The sequence below is a fragment of the Poecile atricapillus genome, chromosome 16 (genome assembly GCF_030490865.1).
Source record: "Poecile atricapillus isolate bPoeAtr1 chromosome 16, bPoeAtr1.hap1, whole genome shotgun sequence".
NCBI classification, from domain to species: domain Eukaryota; kingdom Metazoa; phylum Chordata; class Aves; order Passeriformes; family Paridae; genus Poecile; species Poecile atricapillus.
This window is the reverse complement of record NC_081264.1, coordinates 12684083-12710204: the sequence shown is the minus strand read 5'-3', so window position 1 is coordinate 12710204 and position 26122 is coordinate 12684083. Positions and strand designations below refer to the sequence as shown.

Sequence of the window (26122 nt, the reverse complement as noted above, 5' to 3'; positions counted from 1 at the left end):
CTTAGAATCTGATGGTAACCACAACTTTGTGGGAAAAAAAAAAATCAGACGCTTACTGTGGCACTTCATCACCACTTGCTTTAATTCTAACCAAGCCTGAAATGAAAATGACTAAAAGTCATTACCGTAAAATAGCTGATTAGAACCCAATGTGAACTGACACAGTGAGTCCTGGCCCAGGCTACGAGACCAGGGCATTGTGGGGCCAGCAAAGGCATGTGTTGACTTGGTGGTGGCTGTGTGTGCACTTTCACTGGGGGACAGGACACTTGGCATCCCCCAGTCTGCACCAGGCAGGCTGATGTGCCCCTAACCCTTGGGAACCACATGGAGAGGAGGGAGATCACCTTGCTGGAGCAGCCACAATCACAGCCATGCTTCACTGTCACCTCTGTGTGTGACCCAAGAGCATGACACGGCTTTGGGAGCAGTCAGGGCTGCAGGAATGTGGCCCTCAGAGCCCAGCAGTGCCAGGGCAGAACTGAGGTGACAGCAGCCCACGTGCAGAACCTGGCTCACTCGTGGATGTACAGCCCTGAGAGCAAACACTGTTACAAAACCCAGGCAGGAGGAAAGGTGCTGCCTGGCTCTGGCATGTGAACAAACTGGCTTATTAGGCCACAGGTGCAAAAATGAGAACATGGAGTGGAAGTGAGGATAAAATGGAGAATTCCTGTGTTCTGCAGGTTTTGTGAAATAGGTATCAGGCCATGGAACCTGCCAGACACTGTGGGGGGTTCAGGGACAGGTCTGTTTGCCAAGGGGGGACAGCTGCGGGATTTGCTTTAGGATTGCAATCCAACACCTGGAGAAGGAGAGTGACAGAACATCTCAGGGGGTTCAGCCTGGGCATTACCTCTGCTCAGTCAGGCAGGTCCAGCGTGGCCTTCAACTGGAGATTTTAAACTTTCTGGCCAAGCAGAGTCCAAGCAGAAGGGAGATGCATCAATCCCATCTCCTGGCAGCTCTAGGCAAGGAAAGATCACTGTTCCAGCAGGAAGGAAGGGCCCTGATGTCTGCAGCCAATCTTGGACACTGCCACAGCAGATGAGAGTTCCAGACCCTATGGGTCAGACACTTGTCATGTGTTGTTCTCCTTACCTGTATTTGCAGCCACCAGGCACCTTTCTTACAGCTGGTTCCAAACTGGGGGCATTGCAATACAATTTATATTACAAATTTATATCAGCCGAGCTGCTGAGCCCCTCAGCACACAGTGGGGTGCTGGTTTAGAAATAAGCTGATAACACAGTCATGGCAACAGTACTTGCAGAGTCAGAAGAAAAACCTAAACATCCAGCACCAGCAGAAAATGTGTACAGATTAGTTTATCTCTGCACTCAACAGAGATAAGACCCCTTCTTTGAAAAAAAAATCTAAGCTCCGGAAACAGCAGAGAGGGTGAAGTTAAGCACAATGTGGTGGATCATTAGACAAGCTGCCTGCTGGCATTGACACCTCAGAGTTCATCTGGAAATAATGTCATTAAACAGGGGTGACAGTGGCACAGGACAGTCCTGCCCCAGAGGAGGGGATTTATCCAGTGAGGGGCAGGGTGTGTGGGGAAAAGAGGCAGAAAGAAGCACACAGACACCATTCATGTGGAATGATAAATCCTCAGCTTAAGAACATCAAACAAGTGCAGCAGGTTGACAATGCCATGACAGTTCTGGTACTTGTCGTGTTTTGGCAATCCAGAGCTTCCACGAGACAAACATACAGAAATACACGTGGGACAGGGAAGAGTTAAACACTGCTCTGTAGTCAGATGACAATGCAAACTCACACCTTCCAAACGTATTGTGTGTCAGAAAGAACAGACTTTTCTGCCATTCAGAGGAAGCTTCTTTGGTTCACTGACCTTCCTTTTCTTCTCAGGTCCTATTACCTCTTCCTGGCTGAAGGCAAGGTTCAGGAGGTTTATCTGAAAGAACCATCAGAAACAGGGATCATTCTCAGAGGGCATGCTCCTGCAACATGAGTTTAAGAGTACAGCTTCCAAAAGTGCCATGTGTGTGCCTGGATCTTCTTGGCTTTACTCACTGTGATCCTGTTCCCCAGAAAAGCAATTAGGCAAGGAATCAAAACTGGAGTACTGGATGTAAGGGAATGTAAGAGTTGTGCAAGCAACAGGTTCAGCTTCAGGGACAGGGAATGGGTTTGGTGGCAAGGGGACAGGACCCACCTCCCCATCACTGACAGAAAATAGCAGGAGCAAGGAGATTTTTGAGGAATATAATAGCTGACAGGACATTTGTTTCTCCACCAGCCTCAGATAATCATAACATATGAAAAAGTACAGGGCACTTAAGTCAAATCTGTGGTCACAGACTTTCAGGAGAAGACACACTGTCCCTCTCTTTGTACCTCAGGGAATTCAGTGTGAGCTGGTCAATCTCAGGCTTCAAAACTACCTCTGAGTCTGTGAAAAATAACTAAGCCAAGTGACCTTTTTTCCAAAAGGCTTAACTTCCCTCTAGAAAGACACAAACCTCTCCCAGAAATACTCTGAGCCTGCAAATCAAGAGGTTAAGAAGCACAGATAAAGATATGTGAGAATATAAGTGAGTCAATGGAACAGACACTTCAGACAGACCACAGGGAGATGGACAGCCAGGATGACAGCTGAAGTGTTGGCTGAGCCAGGGGACAAACTCACTTATCCCCCTTATCATGTCACATATTTGCTTTTCTACAATAATAATCTGGAGCTGCTGAGAGCAGCGTGTGTTGTCGCCCACCCAGAAGGGACGAAGCACAGTCTGGCAATGTGGCCTCTCTCACTGGGGCTGAGGGGACACACCAGGCACAGAGCTTCTCCTCCAAAACAAAGTTCACTTGGATGACAGCGAGGTGAATGGAGAGGGAAAGGAGTGCTAAGAGAATTCCTGCTCCCAGACAGGAGCACCTCCCTCTAGTGTCACTGCAAGGCACGAGGAACCCCGGAACTGCAGCAGGGGAAGCACAAGGGGTTAATAGAGAGCCGTTCCAGAACACATCCCGGGGATGAGCACAAGGTCTCCAGATTACAAGATGTGGTCATTATAGAATTCCCCGCTCACGTCACCAAGGCTTGCTTTCCATCTGACCTTGGAATGCGGCTTCGGCAATCTCTGCATAGCAATGGGCTTTCTAATGTGTGAAATAGCTCTGATTAGGGATTAACAGCAAAATACTTTGAAACAGCCTGACTTCGCCTCTCTATCGTGTTACAAATTGTTTTGCTTCCCTCCTCTTCATTATGAGCAATACAATGTTGCTTAATGCAAAAGTACAATTTCCTTTCCCTAAAAACAGAGAAAATAAGAACATGCCAAAGTGGGCTGGGCAGGTTCTCCCTTATCCTGCACAGTCAGGCTGACAGAGCTTTCCAAGGCTGCCCAAGGTGTGTTTGCTTGAGGACAGAGCCATGAGTGGCCCTGTGTTACAGCTCCTCACCTGATACTCAGCTGCTTCAACTGGCATTTTTGGCAGCTATTTACTTTCCTCTCCCTGGCATCGTTTTAACCTGTCGGCTTCCTTTTTTTCTTTTCAAGTGAAGGGCCCAGAGGAGGAAACACTGCATCTAAAACCTCTGCAGTGCTAACACAGCTGCAGGGTTTGTACCCTGTCCTGCTGGCCACATAACAAAGCAGGGACACAATTCCCAGTTTCCCATTACCTGGATGGGGCAGCTCTCCCTCTGTTTTAGTTTAAACCTAGCTAGAGCTGGTGCTTTGATTTCCTCTACTGAGGAATGGATCTTCCACAGCCCAGAGAGCTACTCAGTGAAGGTTTTATCCCTTTGCTATTCCTCCAGAATTTCCTGGATGGATGGGATACTTGTGAGAGGGAGAAATAGCCACGATGAGCAGCTGCTTGCACTCCAGCTCCCCCCAGTTCTCCTGCCCTTTACCACAGGCAGCACGAGCACCTCACAGGAACCTGAGATGAGGAGTGAAAACATCCCAGGAAGCCATGGAGGGCTCTAGAGAAGCACCATTCACCCATGCAATGAATCAGATGTCAACAGTGAGAGGTATTTCACCCAAGCCAACACGTCCTGGCCTGTCCCTGCCCAAGCTCACGTAGGAGCTCGGAGCCAGGAACAGACCCCAAGTCCAACTTCAGCTCCCATCCTTAACCAAACACTCCGGCTTCTTCCCCAGAAAAGCTGCTCTAAAGGGGATTAAGTCAGCTCTGACGTGTGCTTATTTGACTTGAAGCAGAAAGTAAACCTCCTCAACGGTGTGGTGAGAAGCAGGAAATCCCTCCCATTGATTAAACATACAATCAAAGCCTCCAGAAGTTCATTAATTCTAATTTTTCCTCATGTACTGGGATGCTTCACTTGAATAACTGATGTCAGAGCTTGGACTGTGAGAATGTTGCTTTTCCTCTTACACAGTCTCAGCCCCATGGATGAGCCAGGTGCTGTAAAAGCAGGTAGGACAAGGAGCAGCCCCTTGCACCTTCACCCTAAAAAGGGACCATGCTGACAGGTGGGACAAGAGCAAGCAGCAAAGGCAGCTCTGTGACCTCCTGACTCTGAGTCCAAGGCAGAGTTCAGGGTCTGGGTCACACCATGAACACACAGTGAGTTTGAATCTCCTGTTTTACTACGTGTAAAAAAGCATTATTTTGCCGCAGGAGTTTTCCTGTAGAACTACAGCTAACTTGTGAATCATACAAGTGTTACTAATTTCTGGCATAAAACTCACAGGACAGCTGTGCGTTGTCTGGAGAAGATATCAGGCTAAAAATAGATTAGACTTAGATTAAAGCCTTCCCAAGGCAGACTGGTGGATGAAACAGAGTGAGTAGACCACAGCAGCATTGCTATTCTTAGATAGACACAATCAGGACCCAGAATTTGTGTTCTGTAGTTTGCAATCCCCAGTGTCCCCACATATTCCGGCCAAAAATTCCCAGCATAAACTGAAGAAAATTTACAGCTCTCTTGACATGTGTTTTGCTTCCCAAGGCATCCTATGCAGAACAGCTAAAATTGCACAAGAGCATTCGGCTGTGTCCCTCTTTGTCCCTGGCCTGCCCCATGCTGGGGTTTGGCACTTGGGATATTTTATGCCCTCAGAAGAGTTCCCTTTGTCCAGGACATGGAGGGTTTTGTTTGGTACCTTGTAACTATCCCCACAAATTCACAAGCACATGAATGTCAAAAGAAGTGCAGTTCCATCGAGCAAGCTGGAAGAATAAGGGCTGAGATACAAGACTGAGCTGCTGAAATAAGGCAGAGTGACCCTCAGGTGTCAGGACAACACAGTTTGTACAGGGGACTCTCATCATCAGGGATGTTAATCAGAGTGACCTGAGGCATCCTGTGATTTCAGCTGCAGCTACCACTGGCTCAACAGCACAGCAAACTCTTGTCACTTCCAAAAATCAGCTTGGTGAATCTTCAGATTGGTGCCCTAAGACCCAATTCCTGACTGCTCACTGACAGCTGGCTGCTCTGTGCTCTGAAGCACAGCAAAAACCCAGGGTCACAGGACACATCAAAGTGTCAGTGAAAGGATGAGAGGAGATGGACACAAACTGAAACCACAGAATCACAGATTTCCAGAATGGTTTGTGTTGGAAGGAATCTTAAAGCTCATCTCATTCCACTCTCCTGTCATGAGCAGGGACACTTTCCACTGGCCCAGGCTGCTCCATGCCCATCTAACCTGGCCTTGAGCACTTCCAGGGAAATACAAGAAATTCTATTTAAACATTGGGACAAACTTTTAATTTTTTTACTGTAAGGGCAACCAAGTAGTGCTCAAAAGTCATCCAGGAAGGCTGTGGAGCCTCCTCCCTTGGAGATACCACCTGAGAGGACAAGGTCCTGAGGAATGTTCTCCCTTTCCCTGTGCTCTGAGCAGGTTGGTTGGCCCTGCTGATGCTGGTGGCTGCACAGGGGTGGCTCCAAGGTTAAACCCCAGCACTGGGCTCCCATCAGTCTCCAGTGCTGTGGTCACATTGACATCAGTGGAATCCACCCTGATTCCCATCTGTGCAGGAGGATCACACTGGTTAGTGTGAAAGCCAGGTGGAACCATGAAAGACCCTCAGTGTGGTGCTGCAGTGGAAAGCTGCCAAGAAACCATGCCAAGACATGGCTGACTATCACCAGTCCTCTTCCTTTTCCTCAGCTCCTGATAAAACCTTTGGCACTCAGTGCCACTCTTTTGTCTCACGTTCCGTTCTGCATCTTGTGTCTCTTGTAGCTTTTAAAAGATCAATGAACAGATCTTTTCAGAGTACAAAAAAAAAAAGCTTCAAAAATTCCTGTCAGAAGACAAAACTATCAATATCTCTCCTGTTAATCTCCTCCAGGGCCCTCAAGCCACTCAATCCTGTCCACTTCCATGATGGACATTCTCTTTACTGGATCAATCACTTCCCAGAATCCTGATTCCAACTCTGTAACTGAGGGGAAAAGACAATGGACACTCCTTCTGCCTACTAGGCTGCTACCCAGCAGCCTCTCATGGGATATTAGATGTGTCCAACCGTCATTTATGTGGATTTCTCCAGAGGGTCTGGCTGCTAGAATGCACAGCATGAACACATGGAATGGCAGCCAGCACGGAAGCGCCACGTCTTCCCACACATGTCCCTGGGGGAGCTGCCAGGGAATCTGAGGGTGCAAAGGTTAAATCTCCCTGGATCTGTGGGGTGACAGGCCTCACCTCTGCATGCAGAGATCACTAGGAAACTGTTTCCTGCACACTAGACAGGGATAACTCATGGAAGGGATGAATGGCCCCAAGATACAGCTAAGGATCTGACGTGAACTGAGAGAAGCCAGGAATTTCCTGACCTCCCTGTCTCACTCCTCCCAGTATGGCCTGAGCTCACAGGAAGGAGAGGCAAGCTCATCTCTGAATCTTTCTCTCTTCATTGCTTGGGTCTGTGTAGCTTCAGCTGGTTTGGAGGAGAAAATGTTCTGGGAACTTCTCATCAGATACAGCTCTCTTGATAGACAGACAGAGATAAACCTTACTGCTTTTTTTTCTCTTCTGCAAAAGTTCAAGATAATGACATTGCCACAGAAAAATGCTTTTCTATTGCTTTGCTCATGGCAGGTTTCATCCTTCAACTGCCTTCTGTCATGGCACTTCTGAATGTGGTTTGCCTGGGAAAAATCAGACAACAAAGGTCTTGATCTCCAAGCTGTTGTTCTGCAGTTGAACACACTTGTGCTGATCTTTACTGCCAAAAGAAGCTTGTACAACACTGCAGCTCAGCAGGGCACAGGAGCTGTGGAATGGTTTGGGCTGGAAGGGATTTTAAAGCTCATCTCACTCTACTCCTGCCATGGGCAGGGACATCTTCCCCTGTCCCAGGCTGCTCCAAGCCCCAGTGTCCAACCTGGCCCTGGGCACTGCCAGAGATCCAGGGACAGCCCCAGCTGCTCTGGGCACCCTGTGCCAGGGCCTGCCCACCCTGCCAGGGAACAATTCCTGCCCAATATCCCATCCAGCCCTGCCCTCTGGCAGTGGGAGCCATTCCCTGTGTCCTGTCTGTCCATCCCTTGTCCCCAGTCCCTCTCCAGCTCTCTTGGAGCTCCTTTGGGCACAGAAAGGGGCTCTGAGTTCTCCATCAGGTAACTGACACTGATCCCTGGCACACCAGACAGGTGTTACTGCATCATCCATAAAACTCTGTCCACACAGCCCCTTGGAGAAAGAGCACGTGGCCAGGTAGCCAAGTCTTCTGCACAAGGAGCAGCAGCTGGAGGCCAGACAGACTGTCCTCTGAGGCCTAAAGCAGTCCTGATTCACAACACTTAGGTATGAACCTCTCCCCAGACATCCCAGTTGCAGACAGCTCCTGTCAGGAGAGCTGATCCACATGGCAGGAGCCTGCCTACAGCAGCCAGTGAATCCCAGAGCAGAATCCCTGAGCCATCACTGATCCCACTGGGATGCCCACACAATGCCAAGTGTCAACACTCTGCCTCATGTCCCACAGCAGTCTAGAAGCACGGCCAGCCCAGCAGCAGTGTCTGGCAGCAGCTGATGAAGCCAGAAACTTGGGAGGCAGAGCTGCCTGGTGCTGTGCTGATACAGCCACACCATTCCCAGCTGAGGGCGAGCCAGGGCTCCCTGCACGGCTGCCTCTCTGTGCACCGAGTCTGTGCTCCAAGGACCACCCCAGAACTTCAGCCCACAGCTTCCTGATGGGAGATAAAAGCCTGCAGAGGCGTTCACATGGTCAGATTTTACTCATCTTCTAGTTCTGTTTCATTCCAAACTCATTCCACTGCAACATGTTTGCTTACATGAAGATAAAGCTGACCAAAATCAATTTTCAGGACAAGGACATTAAAGGATGCTCTTTACAAGAGGATAGAAGAGTTCTTTGAAGAACTCAGAAGTTATCCCAAGTTCAGTGCAGGACCTCATTCTCATCAGCAGATTTCTGTAAGTTAAACTAATGGGCAGCAAGTCTCTATTTCCCCCAACTCTTCACAGCTCCTAAAATGCCAGTGGAAAGAAGATGCACAAAGATAGCACAGGAGCACAAACCTTGGCTGATGCAATCAGAAGACTCCTGAAACCAGGAGAGGTGATTTACATGCTGGTGCCTAACTCTGGATGATTAAGTGCAGAGATGCTCTGCTGGGAAAGGGCAATCTCTCATTTGATCCTGAGGATCATCAATCATGTGATGGCAGATAAGAAGCCAGTGGAGAACATGGAAATTTTTCCCCAACCTGCAAAGTCCTCTGTCAGAGACTCTCTGTGACCACTCCTAAAGGCCAGTTCTAGTTCTCACTGGGTAGGAAGAGCTGCTTCTCTTTTGGCAGATCCACATCCTTTGCCTGTCCCATGGCAATTAGACAAAAATAAGCCTTTAATACTTTCATTCCTGGTTTTTCTGAAGAGCTCTAGGTCAGCAAGATAATGACCAATAAACTCAATTCCAGTTTTTATTTTTGGTAACCAAGCAGTCAGAAGGATTCATTCCAGCTGAAGAGCAGAAATGTGCTCACCCACATTCCCAAAAGCAACTTGTGACTGTGGGTAACAGTTTTGAACTCAGAACTTCTTGAATATCAGATCCTTGTGCAGACAAATTTTCTGTGACATTCCAAATTGTTCTGGTTAGTTCAGAAAAATTTGGCATTCCCACTCCAACCCAAGAGCTGGAAAACTCTATTAATACTGTCTGGATGGCAACAAGGTGTTCACATTCACACCCCACCAGGTCTGCTCCTCCCCATCTCACCTACACCTGATCCTGTCAGAGAACACCTAACTCAGACTTCCCATCCACTTCAACTTCTCCTCATTTTTTAGGACAAACTTCACCCACCAGCATGGTTTTCTGATTCATATGGACTACACAATGGTCATTTGTTTTAACCACTTCCTTCAGAAAAGAAGGGAAAGTCCCTCTCATATGGAAAAGAGTGTCAAATTTTTATTAGTGCAGGCTTTACAGTGATGATTCTAACTACTGGCTTGACTTTTTTTTTCCCTAAACTGGGTGAAATATTAGCTAGCTTCTAAGCTATGAGATTTTAAAAATAGCATCAAAGAATACATTAAGAAAAGAATCTCCCAGGGCTTGGGATTTTTTTTTTTAAGTCTTTGGAAGCACATGATGGATAAAGTGATTCTTCCATTTTTCAGCAACTAATGCTGTTTCCACCACCTTCAGACACTCTCACTCCTGCTACCGAATTCTAATGAAATGCACATGCTGAGAGAGGTGTCTGGTGCTCTGCTGGCCATCGTGACAGCCCCAAAAGAAGGTCAGAGCATGAATCAGTGGGACAACCATGAGTCGCAAACAAAAAAGGCTCCTGTTTTCACAGACGACAGAATAAACAATGATCAGAAGGAAAGCGGAGGATGTGACATGGAAAAAAAAATGTGGTTAAAGTTTGAAAAATACCAGCCTAGGCACAGAAGTTCACTTCTAAGATCCAGAGTCAAGGCAAATACCTCGTAGATGCCTTTAGAATGACAGGGTGAGTTGCAGTCTGCAGTTGCTGTCTGGGTTAGACACTCTAGGATTCTTTTCAACAGAGGCGGGGAAAATTTTAGTAGCAATTTCCTACTCTCATTAGCTTATCCTGTAAAGATGCAGTTTCTGACCATTCAAGCTCACATGATTCTCAGCTAATTTGAATGGGAGGAGGATCAAGAGGCAAGTCTGGTGGTATTCAGAGATTTGCCATGTCACTGAACAAACCTTTGCACATACCCATGAGTTTGGGCTCTGATGGTGACTCAGGGTTTGGCTGGGCAGCCTTCAGGGTGAGATTAAATTTTTACTTATCTAAAACAACCTACCTGGTCTATACTAATTCTTTGGGTTTCCCAAACAACCATCAAGAAAGAGATCAGTGCCTCCAGGGGATAATTCTTTCTACCCCAGAGGGGTAACCAAAAAGGGACAGGATTCATTAGGTACCTGTGACTCACATGTAAAGAAAGTCTGGAAGCAAGAGGGGAGAAGTGAAGACCATATTAGGCAAAGAATACACCCTTCAAACCTAAAATAGGGTGGTGATTTCAGATCCTTAATCCAAAACCACCCACAGGTAAACCAGCCTGGCTGGGACAGAGATAGGCTTAGTCTGGGTGTGTTACTCACAGGTACCAACTCCAGAGAACAGGATCAAATTTTGGTACTGGGTGGAGGAAATAAACTGATCATGGAAAGCTTCTTCCTAAATGCCTCCAGTTTATGTTTACATCCCTCTGCTACTCTGTAGCAGCTATGTATTGTGACCCTGCACAATAAATCCACTAATGTTAGTGAATTTTGTGTCATCTTTGATGATGCAATGATCCATGGCAGTGAATTCCCCTGTGCCTGGAGTATCTCAGAACCATTAAAGCTTCCTCACCTGCTGACATGCCCTTGAGCAAGGCATCCTGTCTGTCTTCTTTACTGCCCTCTTATTCTTCCTACCTGCAACCCAAACAGCAAAGCAAAATCAGCTGCAAAGTGCTTAATTAAAAAAAAAAATAAAAATCTGGAAGCCTGACTAAACCACTGAAGCAAAAATCTCATGAAATTGTGTAAGCTTTGCTCTCAGACACTGCCAGCAGTGGCAGTTTATTCCTAGAAAGAGATTTCAGCATAAAGTGTCATCTGAACATCAGCTTGCAGCAGCTCTATCAATTATAATCTCCCTTTTAACCTGGATCTAAGAAAACAAAGCTTATGTCTAGACATGCCATAAGTGAGGGATGGGAAAAGGAGGGGAGACCTCCCCTGGTTAATATTTATTAACTTTCAGACAGTTTCAATAAAATTTGAGGGGGTGTCCAAAGTGCCCCAGTTTCATGAGGTCAGGCAACTGTTTAGAGGAGGAGGATCCTGTTAAAATCCCCAGAGCAACAAAAGTGGCAGGATGAGTTAATTCCTTATTAGTCATCAGAGAATCGGCAGGAGAAAGACCTGCAAAGGTGATTTCACCGGCAGGGAAGCTGCTTCATCCTACTGCCTGACAATCCCAGGAATGCTATTTACTATTTTGTCACTAGATGGTATTGTTCCACAGGCTATATCCCAGAGCCTCCAAGGTCAAACACAGCACGGTATAGCAGAGGCTGGGTTGGTTTTAGGCACAGAAAAGGCTTTTTTTCTCATGTGTTTTCATGTATGTTTTCCCACATGGAAGTTATTAGCAAAAGTCAAACTGTAACAGCTAAAGGAAAAGAGCTCTGTTGAACAAGGAGATAATGTAACTTGGTTTTGATGATCTCTGCATTTCCTCTGTAACTCAAAAAAACTGCTGAGATAAAGAGGTACAAAGATACTGATACAAAATTAAATGTTTCTGTTAACAAACCAAGCATAATCAACGGGCCCTTTGTTACAGTTCAGTCTCTCACAAAGTTCAAACAGCCTGACAAACTCTGCTCATCCGAAACCTAAATATTAGAGAATCACATAATCATGGAATAGGTTGGATGGGAAGGGATTTTAAAACCAATCCAGTTCTACCCCCTCCCATGGGCAGGGACACCTTCCACTGTCCCAGGCTGCTCCAAGCCTCATCCAACCTGGCCTTGGGCACTGCCAGGGATCCAGGGGCAGCCCCAGCTGCTCTGGGCACCCTGTGCCAGGGCCTGCCCAGCCTCACAGGGAAAACAGTTTTCCTCTAATATCTCAAAAAACCTACTGTTATTCACAACACTGAAAGACCTTACCCAGGACATTATGTGGAATACATTTTGCTGGGATACAATCAGGAGCAGAAGCTACTTCAGTTTTGAAACTGGGCATTTACCTGTATCTTTAAGGCAAAAAGAAGATGCTTCTGTTTTCCTGCCTGGATGGGTGTCACTTTTGTCCCCTTCATGCTCATTGGAATCTTCTCTGACAGGGCAAGGGTGATTCTGTAAAGCAAAAGACATTTTGTCTAGATAATATAACCTAAAAAATACACCCAGGTGGTAAATCCATAAAGAAAATGTTTCTTTTAAGGAGGTTTTTGCTAGATAAACTCTATTCCTCCAGTGAGAATCAGAGAGCTATTTCTATACCTTTGTGCTCTCCTCCTCCTCCTCTTCCTCGCAGTCCAGCCCTTGGTGGGAGATCTCAGTAGGGCCATTCTTCTGGATCACGTTGTTGTCAGCCTTCCTCACCCTCTTCTTCTCAGCTATCACTTTGACTTTCATGAGGTGGAAGTCAGTGGAGACTGAGCCCAGTCTCAGGTGGACAGGATCCCCAGCAAACAAGAAGTCACCAAGGCTGCCATCTTCCACGAAGCCAGGGGGCTGGTAATCCTTGGGTGTGACTGCACAGGGAGAGGAAACCCCATGAGGTCAGGAAAACCAAGTTCCATCTCTCCTAAGTCTGATTTAGAAAGAATAGTTATGAACCAGCTTCGAGTAACATTGATTACAAAAACTATTCCATGTTTTGGGGTCTTTTAGGAGGAAGGGACAGAATGCAAAGGGTAAAATGAGCTGAACAAATGTTATCAGGGAGCTCAAAGAAAAAATTTCTTCAGGATGCTGAGATATCATTAAAGTGCTGGAGCAAAACCTTCCATTCCTTGTTCCTTAAAGAAACAAACTCAAAAAAACCCAAAAACCCAGGGAAGAAGAATTTCTCCCTTTCACACCGCATAGCTGTACTTCTTATATGGATTTCAATCCTTTCCTCAAAACATCTGCCATCTCTGTGCATCAGAAAGATTTACTGTGTTACACCATTTCTCTGTGCTATCAGCCAACAGCTTCTTCCATCTCACCTTCTCTACGCTTTATTTTATTGATAATATTCCATGAATATGATTTATTCATCATATTCCATTATTACAGAGAATGATGGAATTCTTCCCTAAGGCACACGCTGCTCTCCACCTACCATCGTTGTAGTAGAGGAGTTTCATGCTCAGGGTGATGTCATTGGGCAGAGGCCCGAGGTCCTGCATGAGCACGTACAGGCTCCGGAGCAGGAACCTGCTGGCCTGCTTGACATCCCTGCCGCACAGCCCAGCCACAAACTCCCTGTGGTTGCTACAATTGGAAGAATAATGGATTTGTTATCCTCAGTCATGAATATTCACAATCCAATTACACACACAGAGTACCCACTGACTTGTCTGAAACCACCAGTGAAAAAGCTACAATGTCTTTATGTAATTTCCAGATAAACAGGGAAGTGAAACAGGCTCCAGGGATGGGGTGGCATCCGCAGAACACCCGCTCCAAACTCAGAGGCCTGGCATTTACATTTGAACAGACTTTGGAGCTGGGGCAACCATTATACAAATGTCATGACTCACTTGTTTGAACATGATTAAATTGGATCAAAGGACCATAAAACAAGTGCCTTTCACCTAAGCAATTTCAGGAACGAGAGGAATGAGTTGAGGATCCCATCTAAAGCCGATTCATCATAGGGGTTATTTTCAAGTCCATTCTGCAGTTTTTGAAGAGAAGTGAATTGCGTGTTCTCACTCAATTCCATGTAAGAAAAAGCAACTCAGAGGCACATTTTTCAGCAGTGACGAAGGGGCATTCCTCTCACCTCCTTCACCCATTCAAATGTCAGCTGGCTGCTCCAAGCCAGCAGTCCAGACAGAGACCCATGGGTGACATGAGTGGGATGACTGGCACTCTAGAGGAGCTTGCTTCTCTTTGATTAAAACTGAGGTAGATGAGATGAGCAACTCAGAGCAGCCAGTTAATTTCAGACAGAGCAGATGAATCACTGTGTGAGTAAGGGATCTGAACTTCCTTAACTTTCAATGAGAAGGGGTCATAAAGATGTGTAGCTCCTTCATTATGTCTTTGGAAGACCCCTGACACTACACATAGGCTGGAGGGTGCCCAACAAAATCAGCCCAAGTTGCAGCAAAAGTAGTAAAAAAGTAACTTAAGAATATCCCAGAGTAAACCTGACTGACTGAACCTCAGAAAGAAACAAATTAAAACAAATTCCTCCTTCCAGTTGAGCTTCTTTGGGTCATGAAAACTGGGTGGCTGTGGAACAGCTTGACTTCCCAAGGTATGGAATCACAGCATCACTTAGGGCTGGAAAAGACCTCTAAGATCATGAAGCCCAGACTCTGTGGTATTAGATGTGCATTGTGGTCCTTGATTAAACCCTGCATGTTCAGAAATGCACAGTGAGAGGAAAATGCTGGCAGTGCCTAAGGTAGAATATGCATCACCTTTACAAACTGTGGAATTAGCAGGTCAGAAATGGCAAGAGGAATGTCCATAGGAATTAACAAGTCAAGCACTGCTTCAGTATGGGAATAACATGGAGATTTTCATGCAGGAGGGAGGCAAAAAGCAGAAGATAAGGATCTGAACCTTGGAAGGAGTGGGATCTGTGGCAAGAAGTTCACCCAAAGTTCATCTAAAATAAGGCAAGGACCATTCAGCAGAAAGTTTCCCCTTACCCTTTGGATGTGATGCTGCAGCCCCACAAAACATCTCTCCCAGAGCGATTAACTCCGAGTTTGCACAGGACAACAACTGCTGCAGGTGTAAAAGGCAGTGTTATCAGCTGAAGGAGCTGACAGCAAAGATGACACAATTCCCTGATCTGTGCCAGAACTCTGGATTATTAAAGATGACAGGGACATGCATGAGCCTGCCACAGCACTGCCAATCCCTGAGGAAACAGAGCCCAGGAATTCAGTGCCACAGGCTCTGGAGCCTCAGAGCACATTCAAACATGACAGGAAGATGGCTTGGCTTCTCCCTGTATGACACAATGGACACCCAAACTTCATATGGGGACTGTTCTTATTTCTAGGAATTAATGAGTAAGGCTGACTAAAACCCCAAAGTACTCAAGGACTATCTATTATCTTTCAAATCCCAGATCTCCTCCTCCCCTCAGTGTGAGGACAAGGGACAGCAGCTTTAAAGCAGAAATGGAGGGCACAGCCAAAAGGTCATTCCAGAGGTAATTCAGATTTGCCCAAAAGAAAATAATTTTGCCTTATGGTACAAATTATTTGGATGTGTTTAGAGAAAGAGCAGCTAAGGGCACACTCCAGGAGTGCTGGGGAGGAGCTTCCTGAGGAACACACAAGACAGTAGATCTTTCTTGCTGTCCAGGCAAGTTCCAAGATCCCTCTTTCACCAGTGGCAACTGCAGAACAAACTAAAAAAAGGTTAATTATTTTCCTTTGCTTTGGTTATAGCCAACGGCCTTTGATAGTATTTATTTGAAGCTCCACAGGATTACAGCCTACTAAACACAGCTTTAAATGTCTAACAGAGAGTGCCAAAAAGAGGCAAAAAGCTGCTACTTCCTGCCACATGTTTTGCACCATTAGCTCAGGCATCCTAAGTGAAAGTTCTCTCAGGTCACCCACACAGGGCTGCTCAAGCAGAACACACGTATGCAAATGCTCCAGGGAAAAAAATCCTGGGCACAGGATCATGGTGGAAGGGCTCAAACATGAGCAAGCTTCATCTGAAAGCAAGAGGCTGTCTGGTGAAAGTGCAACAACACTTGTTGATAGCTGAGACAGCAGCAAGCTCAACAACTGGGCTGGTTTCTGCATCTCCTCCCAGATGAGGCACCACTTCTGCAAACTGTCCTTGGCTCAGGTGTACTTTGGGGGCCTCATGGTGCTATGAAAGAGCATTTCACTTCATCCTCCCAGCAGTTCATACCCTGTAAGGTGAATATCCTCAACTCTGACGGTATTTACAGCTGCTTAATGACTTGGACCTGCTCAAACCACAGAATCACAGGATGGTTTGGGTTGGAATGACCTTGAAGTTCATCTTGCTCCACCCCCTGCCATGGGCACAGACACCTTCCACTAAACCAGGTTCCTCCACCCAACCTGCCTTGGACAATTCCAGGGATGGGGAGTCTACAACCTCTCTGGGCAATCAGCTTCTTAATGCTTCAAAAATACAGTTTTTAGTGTAACCCTGAGAAATCAGCCCAAATCCTTACCTGCAGATGTCCATCTGGGGCACCTTCTTTTTGTACTTGAATTTGAATTGATACATTTCAGTGACTGTCTAGAGATGTAACGAGAGGAGAAGCAGAAATGGATCACTTTCAGAAACAAGATGTATCCTGAACTTGGAGAGTCTTTTCACACTCTCTGCCAGAGCATAGCATTAATTTAGTGACATGCTGACAATTTTAACTCTACTGTTGCTTGCACAAGCTTTGGCAAATTCTCTTAGCAGCCACATCTTACCTGGCACTGAACAAATCACAACAAAATTACAAACTTCCTGCCTCCTCCTTCCACTTCCTTTGTGAGCTTGGCTCTCCAACTCCAGTCTCTAGCAAGGCTCCAGGGCTGGCCAACCCTGCCAGTGTCCCTTGCTATAGGAAAACTGGGAAGCTGCACAGGTGACCAGTGTCACAAGGAAGCCTGGCCCCATGCTCTGTATGGGGACAAGGGCCTGGAGGACTCTTCCCACAGGAAAATCCAAACAATATTGCACTGGAAAAAGTTGCTGAATTTCACCGGTCTTGGAGTCTTTTTGAGGTAGACAAAAATAGTGGATGATTTTCCATTTAAAAGAATTAGAGAATAAAACAATAAGGAAGAACAGACAGCTTCCCCCCAAGAGAAAGGGTCTATTGTACACCAATTCCATGCCTATAATTCACTTTTTCCAGAGACAATGAGGTTGATTAGTAGGAGCTCAGCTGAGCTCTTAACTCTGAGCCTTCCTTGCAAATCCCAGCCTTGGCATGGCTCAGCTCCTGCTCTGTCCCCAAGCTCTGAGATGCCATGCAGCAGAACTGGAACCAGGTTCAGGTGCAAAAGGTCTGAAGCTGTTCTCTGATCTCCAGCATGGATGCAGAGCCCCCCAGATGAAACCAAACAGAAACACAACAGGGAACACTGAGAGGCCAAGGACAGGCATTACCCAACACATCCATCCAGGTCTGAAGGGATTCCTGACTTCTGTCCTGTTACACCCCTGCACGACAAACCAGCTCTTTTCATCAGGGCTGTTAAAAAGGTGGTTTGCAAATGAGTAATGCTGAACTTCCCATTTTTTCTCTTTGGGAAACTAAAACAAAACTGTGAACATGCCCATTAGTTGTCTGCTAACATGCCTGCCCGAGGCCCTGGTGGGCCCTCAGCCGGGTGTTTGATCACAATGCAGCTCACTGAGCTGGCACTCTGGAGAGAAGGCACAGGAACAGAAATGGGGTCACCAAGGAGCTATGTCAGGGTAGGACTTAAGCCTCCACTCCACTCTGAATACAAATGTACTCACCCATGCCTTCAGCTGCCTTAAAGATTAATTAAGACTCTTACCTCAGGATTGGTGTAAATCTGTTACAAGAAAGCACAGTGAGGGCATTCTCCCTGAGACAACTTGAACCAGTGACTAACAAGGATATTTTCAGTTTACAGCAGAGACTGTGCTATCTTTAGTGTGGGATCAGAGAAAGGAATGGCTGGGAAAGAGCTTCCTCTATCAGCAGTCCATACTTACCACTGCAAAGACAGGTAGAAGACACTCATGTGTACAATATTGGAGGAATGAGGTTAGTTCCTATTCCAACTCTCACAGGCAGCTATTGATGCCTGGGATTTAACTGCTCAGATGATGCATAGAGTAGATGGTGAGCAAAGCTCCTGGTGCTTTGCAAGGGGCTGGGGCCAACAACTGCCTATGGAACCACCAGTGTGTGGTTTCTCCAGGATCAGATTAATAAGGAGGACTCTTCTGCAGGGGGAAAAGGAGAGCACATGGCAGCTTCCATGATAGGAATCACATGCAAGTGCCTCTCAGAGTTTAAGGACACAAATAAGGCCTCAGTCAAAAGTCTGACATGCTGAGAAAAAAACATTCCCATGCAGCCTTGAACTCCACATTTACTGTATCTAAGAAAGGCCACAGCTCTATTAAAAATCACAAACATTTTTGCTTCTCCTAAAAAAGGCATAAATGGGTTGACACAACCTTGACTCTGTATCTCTTTCAAGCAGGGGATGGGAGAGAAAACCACTTTGTATTCATTTACTTACTGCAAGGACAGCCACGTGTAGCTAAGGAGGGAAAATCAAAACAAAACACAAAATCAACATCTAACCTTAGTGGACAAGTAAAAGCAAGTCCTATCAAACCCTGACTGCCTACTCAGGGAGAAGAAATAGATACACTCAACAAACCAGGAGTTAAAACCTTTTTTGCAGATTCTTCCCAGCACAGCATCAGCAACACCTAGTGGCCAGTTTGCCTGGCTTGATTCACAGTTTCCCAAAAAAACAACTCCATGCTCAGTAATCTCCCTTGGGACTCCTTTCAAACAAATCCCCAAATACTGATTTAAATCTCTTTACAAGGGCACCCATCCCTACTGAATGCATTTCCTTGCTTTCTGCTAGGAAATTCCCCAAAGGTATTTAATTTATGCTGTATCAAGGAGTTGCATATGGGACTGCCCTTAATCTTAAAACATGCATTAAATCCCTCAGTTTTTCCTTAATCCTTGTCAAACAATTAATTTATGTCTCTCATAAATAACAAAGGGCTAAATACCCCCTAGAGCTGTCAGTGAGCATTAAACTGTGTTCACAACATTGTTAATTATCTTGTGCACACTGACAGCTGTACTGATGTCTGAGAATCACTCAGATAATCACTGCCAGAACGACCAGTGCCCCACCTGGTTTGGAGGAGCTGGGCTGGTGAACAGTGCTGACACAGAGGACAGCAACTGGTGCTTTTTCCTGTGCAGGGCAGTTTTTATGTGAGAATCAGCAAGGAATATGAGCACTCACTAGGTGGTTTTGTCCTGCAAGCAGTTACATACCTTATTTGGTGAATTAAGGGGAAAAAATAAAGGACAAATTCCAAGCCTGAGAGAAAAGCCCAGAGGGTTAGAGAAGGGGAAAGATCAGGGAAAAGGAGATGAAGGGCAGCAGAAGCACAGAACTCTCCCAAAGAAACAAAAACAGGCAGGAGATCCAGATCTCAGCTCTGCCTGGCAGGGTCTCTATCAGACATAAGAGAACACAAATGTAGAGCACAGAATTAAGGGAAATCCATTGCAGGCTGAAAATTGGTTCCCACACCATGGACAGGAGAGCCCAGAGAAAGTGGACAGGATTTGAGCTCAAGGCATAAAATCCCAAATCTCATACTCAGGGCAGGGTCTTTCCCCTGTCCCACAGCTGTAGAGGTTGTTGTGTGCATCAAAGATCACAAGAGAAATACAGAAGGAATGGAAGGATAGTTTTGTCCTTTATGAAGAAATAGGACTCTCCATTAAAAAGTGAAAAAAACCCACTTACATACTGCTTCTCCAAAGCATCAAAACAACCTTGAATCCTGCCAGGGAAAAAAAACATGTTAATACTAACCAGCAACATTTATCTCCTGATCTGTAAACACACTCATTAGATGTGGGTTAAAGGGCATTTTTTCTGGAATTAGGACAACACAAGCATCAACATTCGGGGCTTGTGAAGTCCTTTTCAGGTCAGTGCTAAAGGCAGCATCCTTCTTTCTGCATCTGTGCATTGTTTATACTTCTGGGGCATTATCCTGTCAGCCCAGAGCCTGCTTGAATCCTGACAAAGACAAGGATTGGAGGCCAAAGGCTCTGAGTGTGTCCCTGCTCAGTGCTCCGTTCCAGTTCCCCAGCCAGAGCTCTGATGGCTCTTTTCCCATCAGCCTTGTACAGAGCTCGGCTCAATCTGAACATGTCTGGTCTTGTAAATCTCTGTTATCTGATGCAGAATTTACAGCAATGGATTTTCTCAAAGTAGTAAATATTTGAAGCAGAAATGGTCATATCTTTGACTCCAGATGCTCTTGGAGTCAAAGGATGTGCAGTAAAGTATCTCCTTAGCACATCAGGGACAGTTTTGCTGCTTGTTGGGAACATGCCAACTGTGAAATACATCCTGAAGAAAACTGTGGGGTTCTTAGAGAGGGAGATAAAATACTGTACATACTGAAAAACAAGTGCAAGAATCCCTATCAAAGTGAAACTAGAAAAGACTTAACACAACAGAAAGGATCTCATGACAGTCTTCACCCTCTCTCTGCCCCTCTGCTGCTGCATGTGTTCTGGGGCCTGACCATGACCTCACTGCAGCCAACATTTCCACAGACCTTGAACTCACATGATCTCTGTCACTAATTCTGTCCCATTTTCACGGGGACCAAGCACCCCCAGCTGCAGTGGGAGCTCCCCTGGCACCAGGGCACAATGTTTTCCAGTTCAGGAAGAAGAAGAATGCAGGGGCAAATGTCTCCTACTCAGCACAATCTTGTCTTGGTTTCACTGTTACTCACTTACCACTTGACTATCTGCAGTGATCCCAGACAGCTTTTATCTTCTCGGAGAATTTTTAGACAGAGGTCTGCAAAACCAGATTTAGCACATAGTTACAATCCTTATCACAGCTCTTGGGCAAACACTGAAACGAAGCCAGTCCATCCTCCCTTTTTTGGATACAAGCTTTATCTGAAGGTCCCTCCTGAGTGGAAATGCTGGGTTTCCACCGAATCCCAGGTGGGCTGACACAAGCTTATTGCTGGGTTTGCAAATGTCATTGCTCTCCTCAGAAGCCCTGGGCTCTCCCAGAAGAAGGGATGGAGTTGTAGCTTTATTACAAAACACCAGCAGCTTCATCCTTTCTTCCCTCCTCCACTCCATCCTCAACCATTCCCTAACACCTTCCCTTCTGCATTCAGACTTCACCAACATCCATGTGAAGTGATGTCCCAATGACTGTGCTCACAATAAACTTCCTGTGAAGCTTTTCCACACAGCCCCTTCTACCTTGTGCTTCCAGGCATTCAGAATGGCAAAAGGCACACCTGTCCTACAGCTGAAAAGGGGTTTTATAACACCCCAGAACACAACCAAGGGGCCCTTGAAGATGTGAGCAGGCCAGATGTTAAGACCCCTCATGAAAAAGGCACTAGACAGACCTGACATTGACCAATGGCTTTTCAGGCTTAGGGGATCAAGAACCAATTTGGGATTTCTGTGCCCTCAACCAAATCTACAAAGTACATGTGAACATGTTTCAGGGCACCTAATGCCATAAGGGACAACATGGAAATGGACTGGAATGCATGGAGACATTTCACACTTTGAATGATCATAAAGATGTTAATGAACCAAAGCACCACTAATTCTTGGGATTGTGTGACAAGAGTTTGGTTCTGAAAGTCCTTTTCTTTCCTTAAAATGTCTGATTCCCAAAGCACATATGAGATAGTTTTCTTGGAAAAACAACCCAAATCCCAACAATGAAATTGTTTTAAACTGAAGGAGGGATGATTTAGATTAGATGCAAGTAAGGTTTTCACAATGAAGGTGGTAGAACACTGGAACAGGTTGCCCAGAGAGAAGGTAGATGTTCCATTCCTGGAAATATTCAGGGTCAGGTTGGATGGGGCTTGGAGCAACCTGGTCTACTGGAAGGTATCCCTGCCCATGGCAAGGGGTTGGATTTGCTGGTCTTTAAGAGGTCCCATCCAACCCAAACCATTCTACAATTCTATGAAAACTGACAAATCTAATTTCAGCCTCCCAATGAAAACTAAAAATGTGAACTTCATGGGTTCAAAGGTCCAAAAGAAAATAAAACATTCCAGTAAGAGTAAATTTTTAAAACCTCTTGAGTTTAAAATCACTCTCCTGGCTCTGAGACCTTACTCATGGGGCTGGAAATGCCAAGGAATGACTCTAAACCAAGAGGAACACCACCAGAGAAGCCAGGTCGTCTCAAGGTCGTCTGCCATGCTCTCTGTCAGAAGTTCTGTCTGCACCCAGACTCGAGAAGATTTGAGAATTGGTAGCCAACTCCCACCCAAAGTGAACTCACACACATGCACAGCCAGCAGGTAACACACAAGCAGATTATAGGTAAAATACAGTGAGTAGAAAGAAGCACTCAGCACAAACTGCAGGTGTTACCATCCAGATAGCGAGTGCAGTAGGAGCCCTCTGGGAACAGCCCCCTCATGTAGGTTATGCAGGACACAGAGATGGCCAGGAGCCTTTTCACCAGCACCAGGGACTGCTTCTCTGTGGTGATGCTCTCAGGGAACAGCACTGCTTCCTGGAAAAGTACGGCAAGGACAGAAATAGCACTTTCTTAACTATAACACAGATTATATTTAGAAACAAGTCTCAGCAGGTGGGAAGAGGGTAACTTAGAAATGTAATTTTAAGGTTTCTCTGGTGTTTAAGCTAGGCAGGGAAGACTTGTGTCTGAGGTGGGTGGATTAGATGATTTAGGGGTAGAGATCAATAGATCTGATGTAATTACTCAGATGCAGAGTGCACTGGTTGGATGTGCCCTCTCCTTTATCACATTCCCACCCCCTCCATTGCACCAATGCTGGCACTTAACAGACAGCCACCCCTCAAAAAAGGTGTGCAGTTTTAATTTGGTGTCACACAAGCACCAGGCCTGGTGTGGCAACCACTGCTGCACCAAAGGCTGCTGGTTTGAGCTGTGACAGCAGCCTAAGTTGCCAACAGAGTGATTTTAACTCCAAGCTGTAAAATAGCACCTGGAGCTACAGTAAATACACACTGTGTGATGCCAACACGAACAATGCAGTGGACACTGCACTAAATTTAGTTCTTCTATTACTTTATTGCTGTTCTTCCTCCTCATAAAGCTCTGTGCACACCTAATGAGCCTGCATTTATTGAGTCAAATCATGTCAGAGCCCCACACTGCTTCTCACTGAATTGGACTTAATCCAACTAAGCACAGTGCAGACAACAAAAAGTGTTCTCACCTCCGCAGGCAAAAGTGCCAGGTCCCAAAGTGAGAGCTAAGATTGTCTGCATCACCATATTTGAATTTTTTACCTTACAGGGCTTTTTCTTTTGCTTGAGTAGCTGTTGAGTAGCCATCCTGTGTTTCAAAGATCCACTTGTAACTAAACCCTGAAAAATAAAGAAGGTATGAGACACGCAGAAAACACAGTCACTGCTATTTCTCATCTATATTAAAGTAAGAATGAGATTCCTCAGAGTTTGAAAGCTAATTGTCAGGCAGGACAGGTAAAGTAAAGCAAACCAAGGATACACCATGGCACTGAGCCTGCAGAGCATGAAAACTGCTCACTGGTAAACAATCAATAGTATTTGAAATTCAGGGCCACAGCTGCACCTGGTGTCAGTTGGTGCCACTTCAGAATGCATTTCTCATATTCCAAACCACAAATGTTAATTCCTACAACCATTAGGAAGTGTGAAGGGGGAATGTGAAAGAACTGGAGGTCTGCCAGTAGCAGTTAATATTTTAGCAAGGGTAAGCAGGAAACGTGCTAACATCGGTCTTGGCTGGAATAAAGGAATGATTCTTCTGGGACACCTCGAAAGGTTAAAAAAAAAAAAAGAAAAAAAAGAAGAGTCCAAATTGTTTCACTTAGACAAGCTTGGATTGAAGAGGAAAATACTCATTTTACCAGAATGGAGAGCTGATTGATACAGGCAATAACGCTGGATATTCCACGTTTCTCACTTGAGTGAGGTGCTTGATTTAGCATCACCTGACAATCCTGATTAAAAACTTCCATTAGCTGGAATTAACAAGGCCTGCGTTAACTGGTTTGAAAAATGACTTGCTGGGAGATCTCCACATCTCATTGTTAATGGGGGATATTAATGAAAGGAAACACCACGATCAGCTCCCAGAGGGATGCTGCCACATCCACAGCCAGTTGACTTCCCCAGTAACAATTAAAGTAATAGCACAAACACTGCGGGGTGATTTAACTCCTGACCTAATGCAGCCTTTTATTAACTCAGCTGATCCAACCTTGTTCAGCATTTGCACCTTTTGTGCTTTTCTTTTTCCTCTGGAAGCCTCATTTCCATTTGTTGGCAGTCATTAAGACATGTTGATTGGAACATGGTGACAGCTTTTATGCTAAATTTAGTGCTTCATTTAGTAATGAGGACAGATTACAGCTATAAAAGTATATTTAAACAAATACACACCTGCAAAATTTTTAACATGTTAAATATTTTAGCAAAGTAGCTTTTTTTTTTTTTTTTTACCCAGGCAGTGTGAGGACTGGAATGCAATCAAAGCAGACAAAGGTGTTGTAATTACAACGTGAGGTTATTAACTAAATAAAGTTGATTTAGGTGAGACAAAAATGTAAGAAAACACGTTTTATAAACCATACCATATTTATATTGATTTACTGAGGAGGAAACATCACCCAGACCAAGCTGAGCCATTATGTCCCAGCTGTTCAGGTACAAGGTACAACACTGGAATCAGTGTCTCACCGGGGCTGGAAGGTCACAAGTTGCCCTGGAACTCCAATGCTTCCCCACTCTACAGCCACCTTAACACTGAATATCAGCAATTTAGTACTAAAAGGGAAAAAAACAAATCTCAGCCTCAGGAACCTGCTGCTCCCCGACACCCTCAGCCCTGCACCCCTCACTCTGCCCTTTGTGCTTGATGTTGGAAAGGTGAGGCACCACAGCCCTTAAAAAAAACAGCCATGGCTCCAAAGATGGGTTTACTCCTTTTTGGGGGAAGTTCCTGGGGGGGATTTATGAGTGGCAGCCCAGGCCCGGCCGGGGTCCACACGGGGCCGGTCCTGCCCCTCACACGGCAGCATCGGGAGCAGCCCCTGAGAGCCAAGGGGGGCGGCGGGGCCGAGGCGCGGGAGCCGCCAGGCGCTGAGGGAGCCCTGAGGCAAGGGGGACGCCCCAGAGGCAGAGACGGGTTCCCGTGGGGAACAGCAGCTGCTCCCTGAGGTACCTGGGGTCCCCTGAGGCGCTGGGGAGCGCTGTGAGGCACGGGCGGGTCCTCCTGAGCCACTGAGGGGTCCCTCAGGCGCTTCGGGCCCCCTGAGGCGCCGAAAGGAGCTCCCTAAGGAGCCCCTGAAGGACAGGAGTTGGGGGGGGGGGAGGGTTTCCTCCTCAAGCGCGGGAGACCTGAGGGCGCTGAGGGCTCCCCTGAGGGCAGACTTGGCCCGCCCCAGTCCGGCAGGGCGGTTTCCCTACCTACGCCACCCACCAAGGCTCCGCGGGCTCCTTCGGCCACGGCGCCGCCGGACCCTCGGGCGTGGGCGGTGCTGAGGGCGGGTGGAGGCGGGGGCGGCCCAACCCTTGAGGCGGAGACTTGAACCCGCCCTGAGCCTGACCCTGCTCCTGGCTTGTCACCTGTCCCTGTTCCCACGGTTATGACTGCCCTTGCTCTGCCCCCGTCTCTGTCCTTGTTTCTGTGTCTGTGCCCTGCTGCCCTGTCCCAGGAACTCGGGCGGGACAAGGTCCTGCAAAAGCATTGCCATGGAAGGGGCGGTAGTGTGGAATCATTCCTGTCTAAAATCACTTTATAGTAAAGTACTGGGTTTATTAGCAGCATATAACCCCAAAGGAAGTGCAGTTTTAAGTTACTCAAATCCACATTTTTAGAATACTTTGGTACTTTTCTAGGGAAAGGGAGACTTACTATGGTCCCAACTCAAAGGCATCAGGAACTTCACAAGGAGCAGAGTATTTTGGAGCCAGTATCATAACCTAGGCAAGGAGGATGGCTTTGCTATTTCACCAGTATCTTATTTACAGAATAATGTGCCTAAACCAATTCTCCCCATCTCCAGGCAGTTTGTTACCCTTCAGATACGGAAACATATTTTTTCCTTTTCATCTCTACTCCAAGCAATTCAGGGGGTGCTGGTGAGAGCAC

The 26122-nt window shown here is 46.2% G+C and overlaps 1 protein-coding gene across 4 annotated transcripts; it reads right to left on the bottom strand.

Annotated features, from left to right (window-relative positions):
- Nucleotides 1-1394: 1394 nt before the first annotated feature.
- HORMAD2 (HORMA domain containing 2) lies at nt 1395-26068 on the bottom strand. 4 transcript variants are annotated; one of them, XM_058851182.1, is made up of 14 exons: nt 25451-25519; nt 24709-24795; nt 23275-23352; nt 22366-22510; nt 20734-20797; nt 19721-19757; nt 18452-18472; nt 17735-17752; nt 16399-16466; nt 13330-13481; nt 12501-12754; nt 12245-12353; nt 10853-10917; nt 1395-1924 (listed from the first exon to the last, which is right to left on the bottom strand). In XM_058851182.1, the coding sequence occupies exons 3-14, from the start codon at nt 23317-23319 to the stop codon at nt 1808-1810; spliced, it is 1095 nt and encodes a 364-aa protein (XP_058707165.1). In that variant the 5' UTR covers nt 23320-23352; nt 24709-24795; nt 25451-25519; the 3' UTR covers nt 1395-1807. The 4 variants fall into 4 exon arrangements, with proteins under 4 accessions (XP_058707165.1, XP_058707166.1, XP_058707168.1 ...); XM_058851183.1 differs by lacking the exons at nt 24709-24795; nt 25451-25519 and adding an exon at nt 26049-26068; XM_058851185.1 differs by lacking the exon at nt 17735-17752 and having other exon boundaries at nt 25451-25512.
- Nucleotides 26069-26122: the final 54 nt, after the last annotated feature.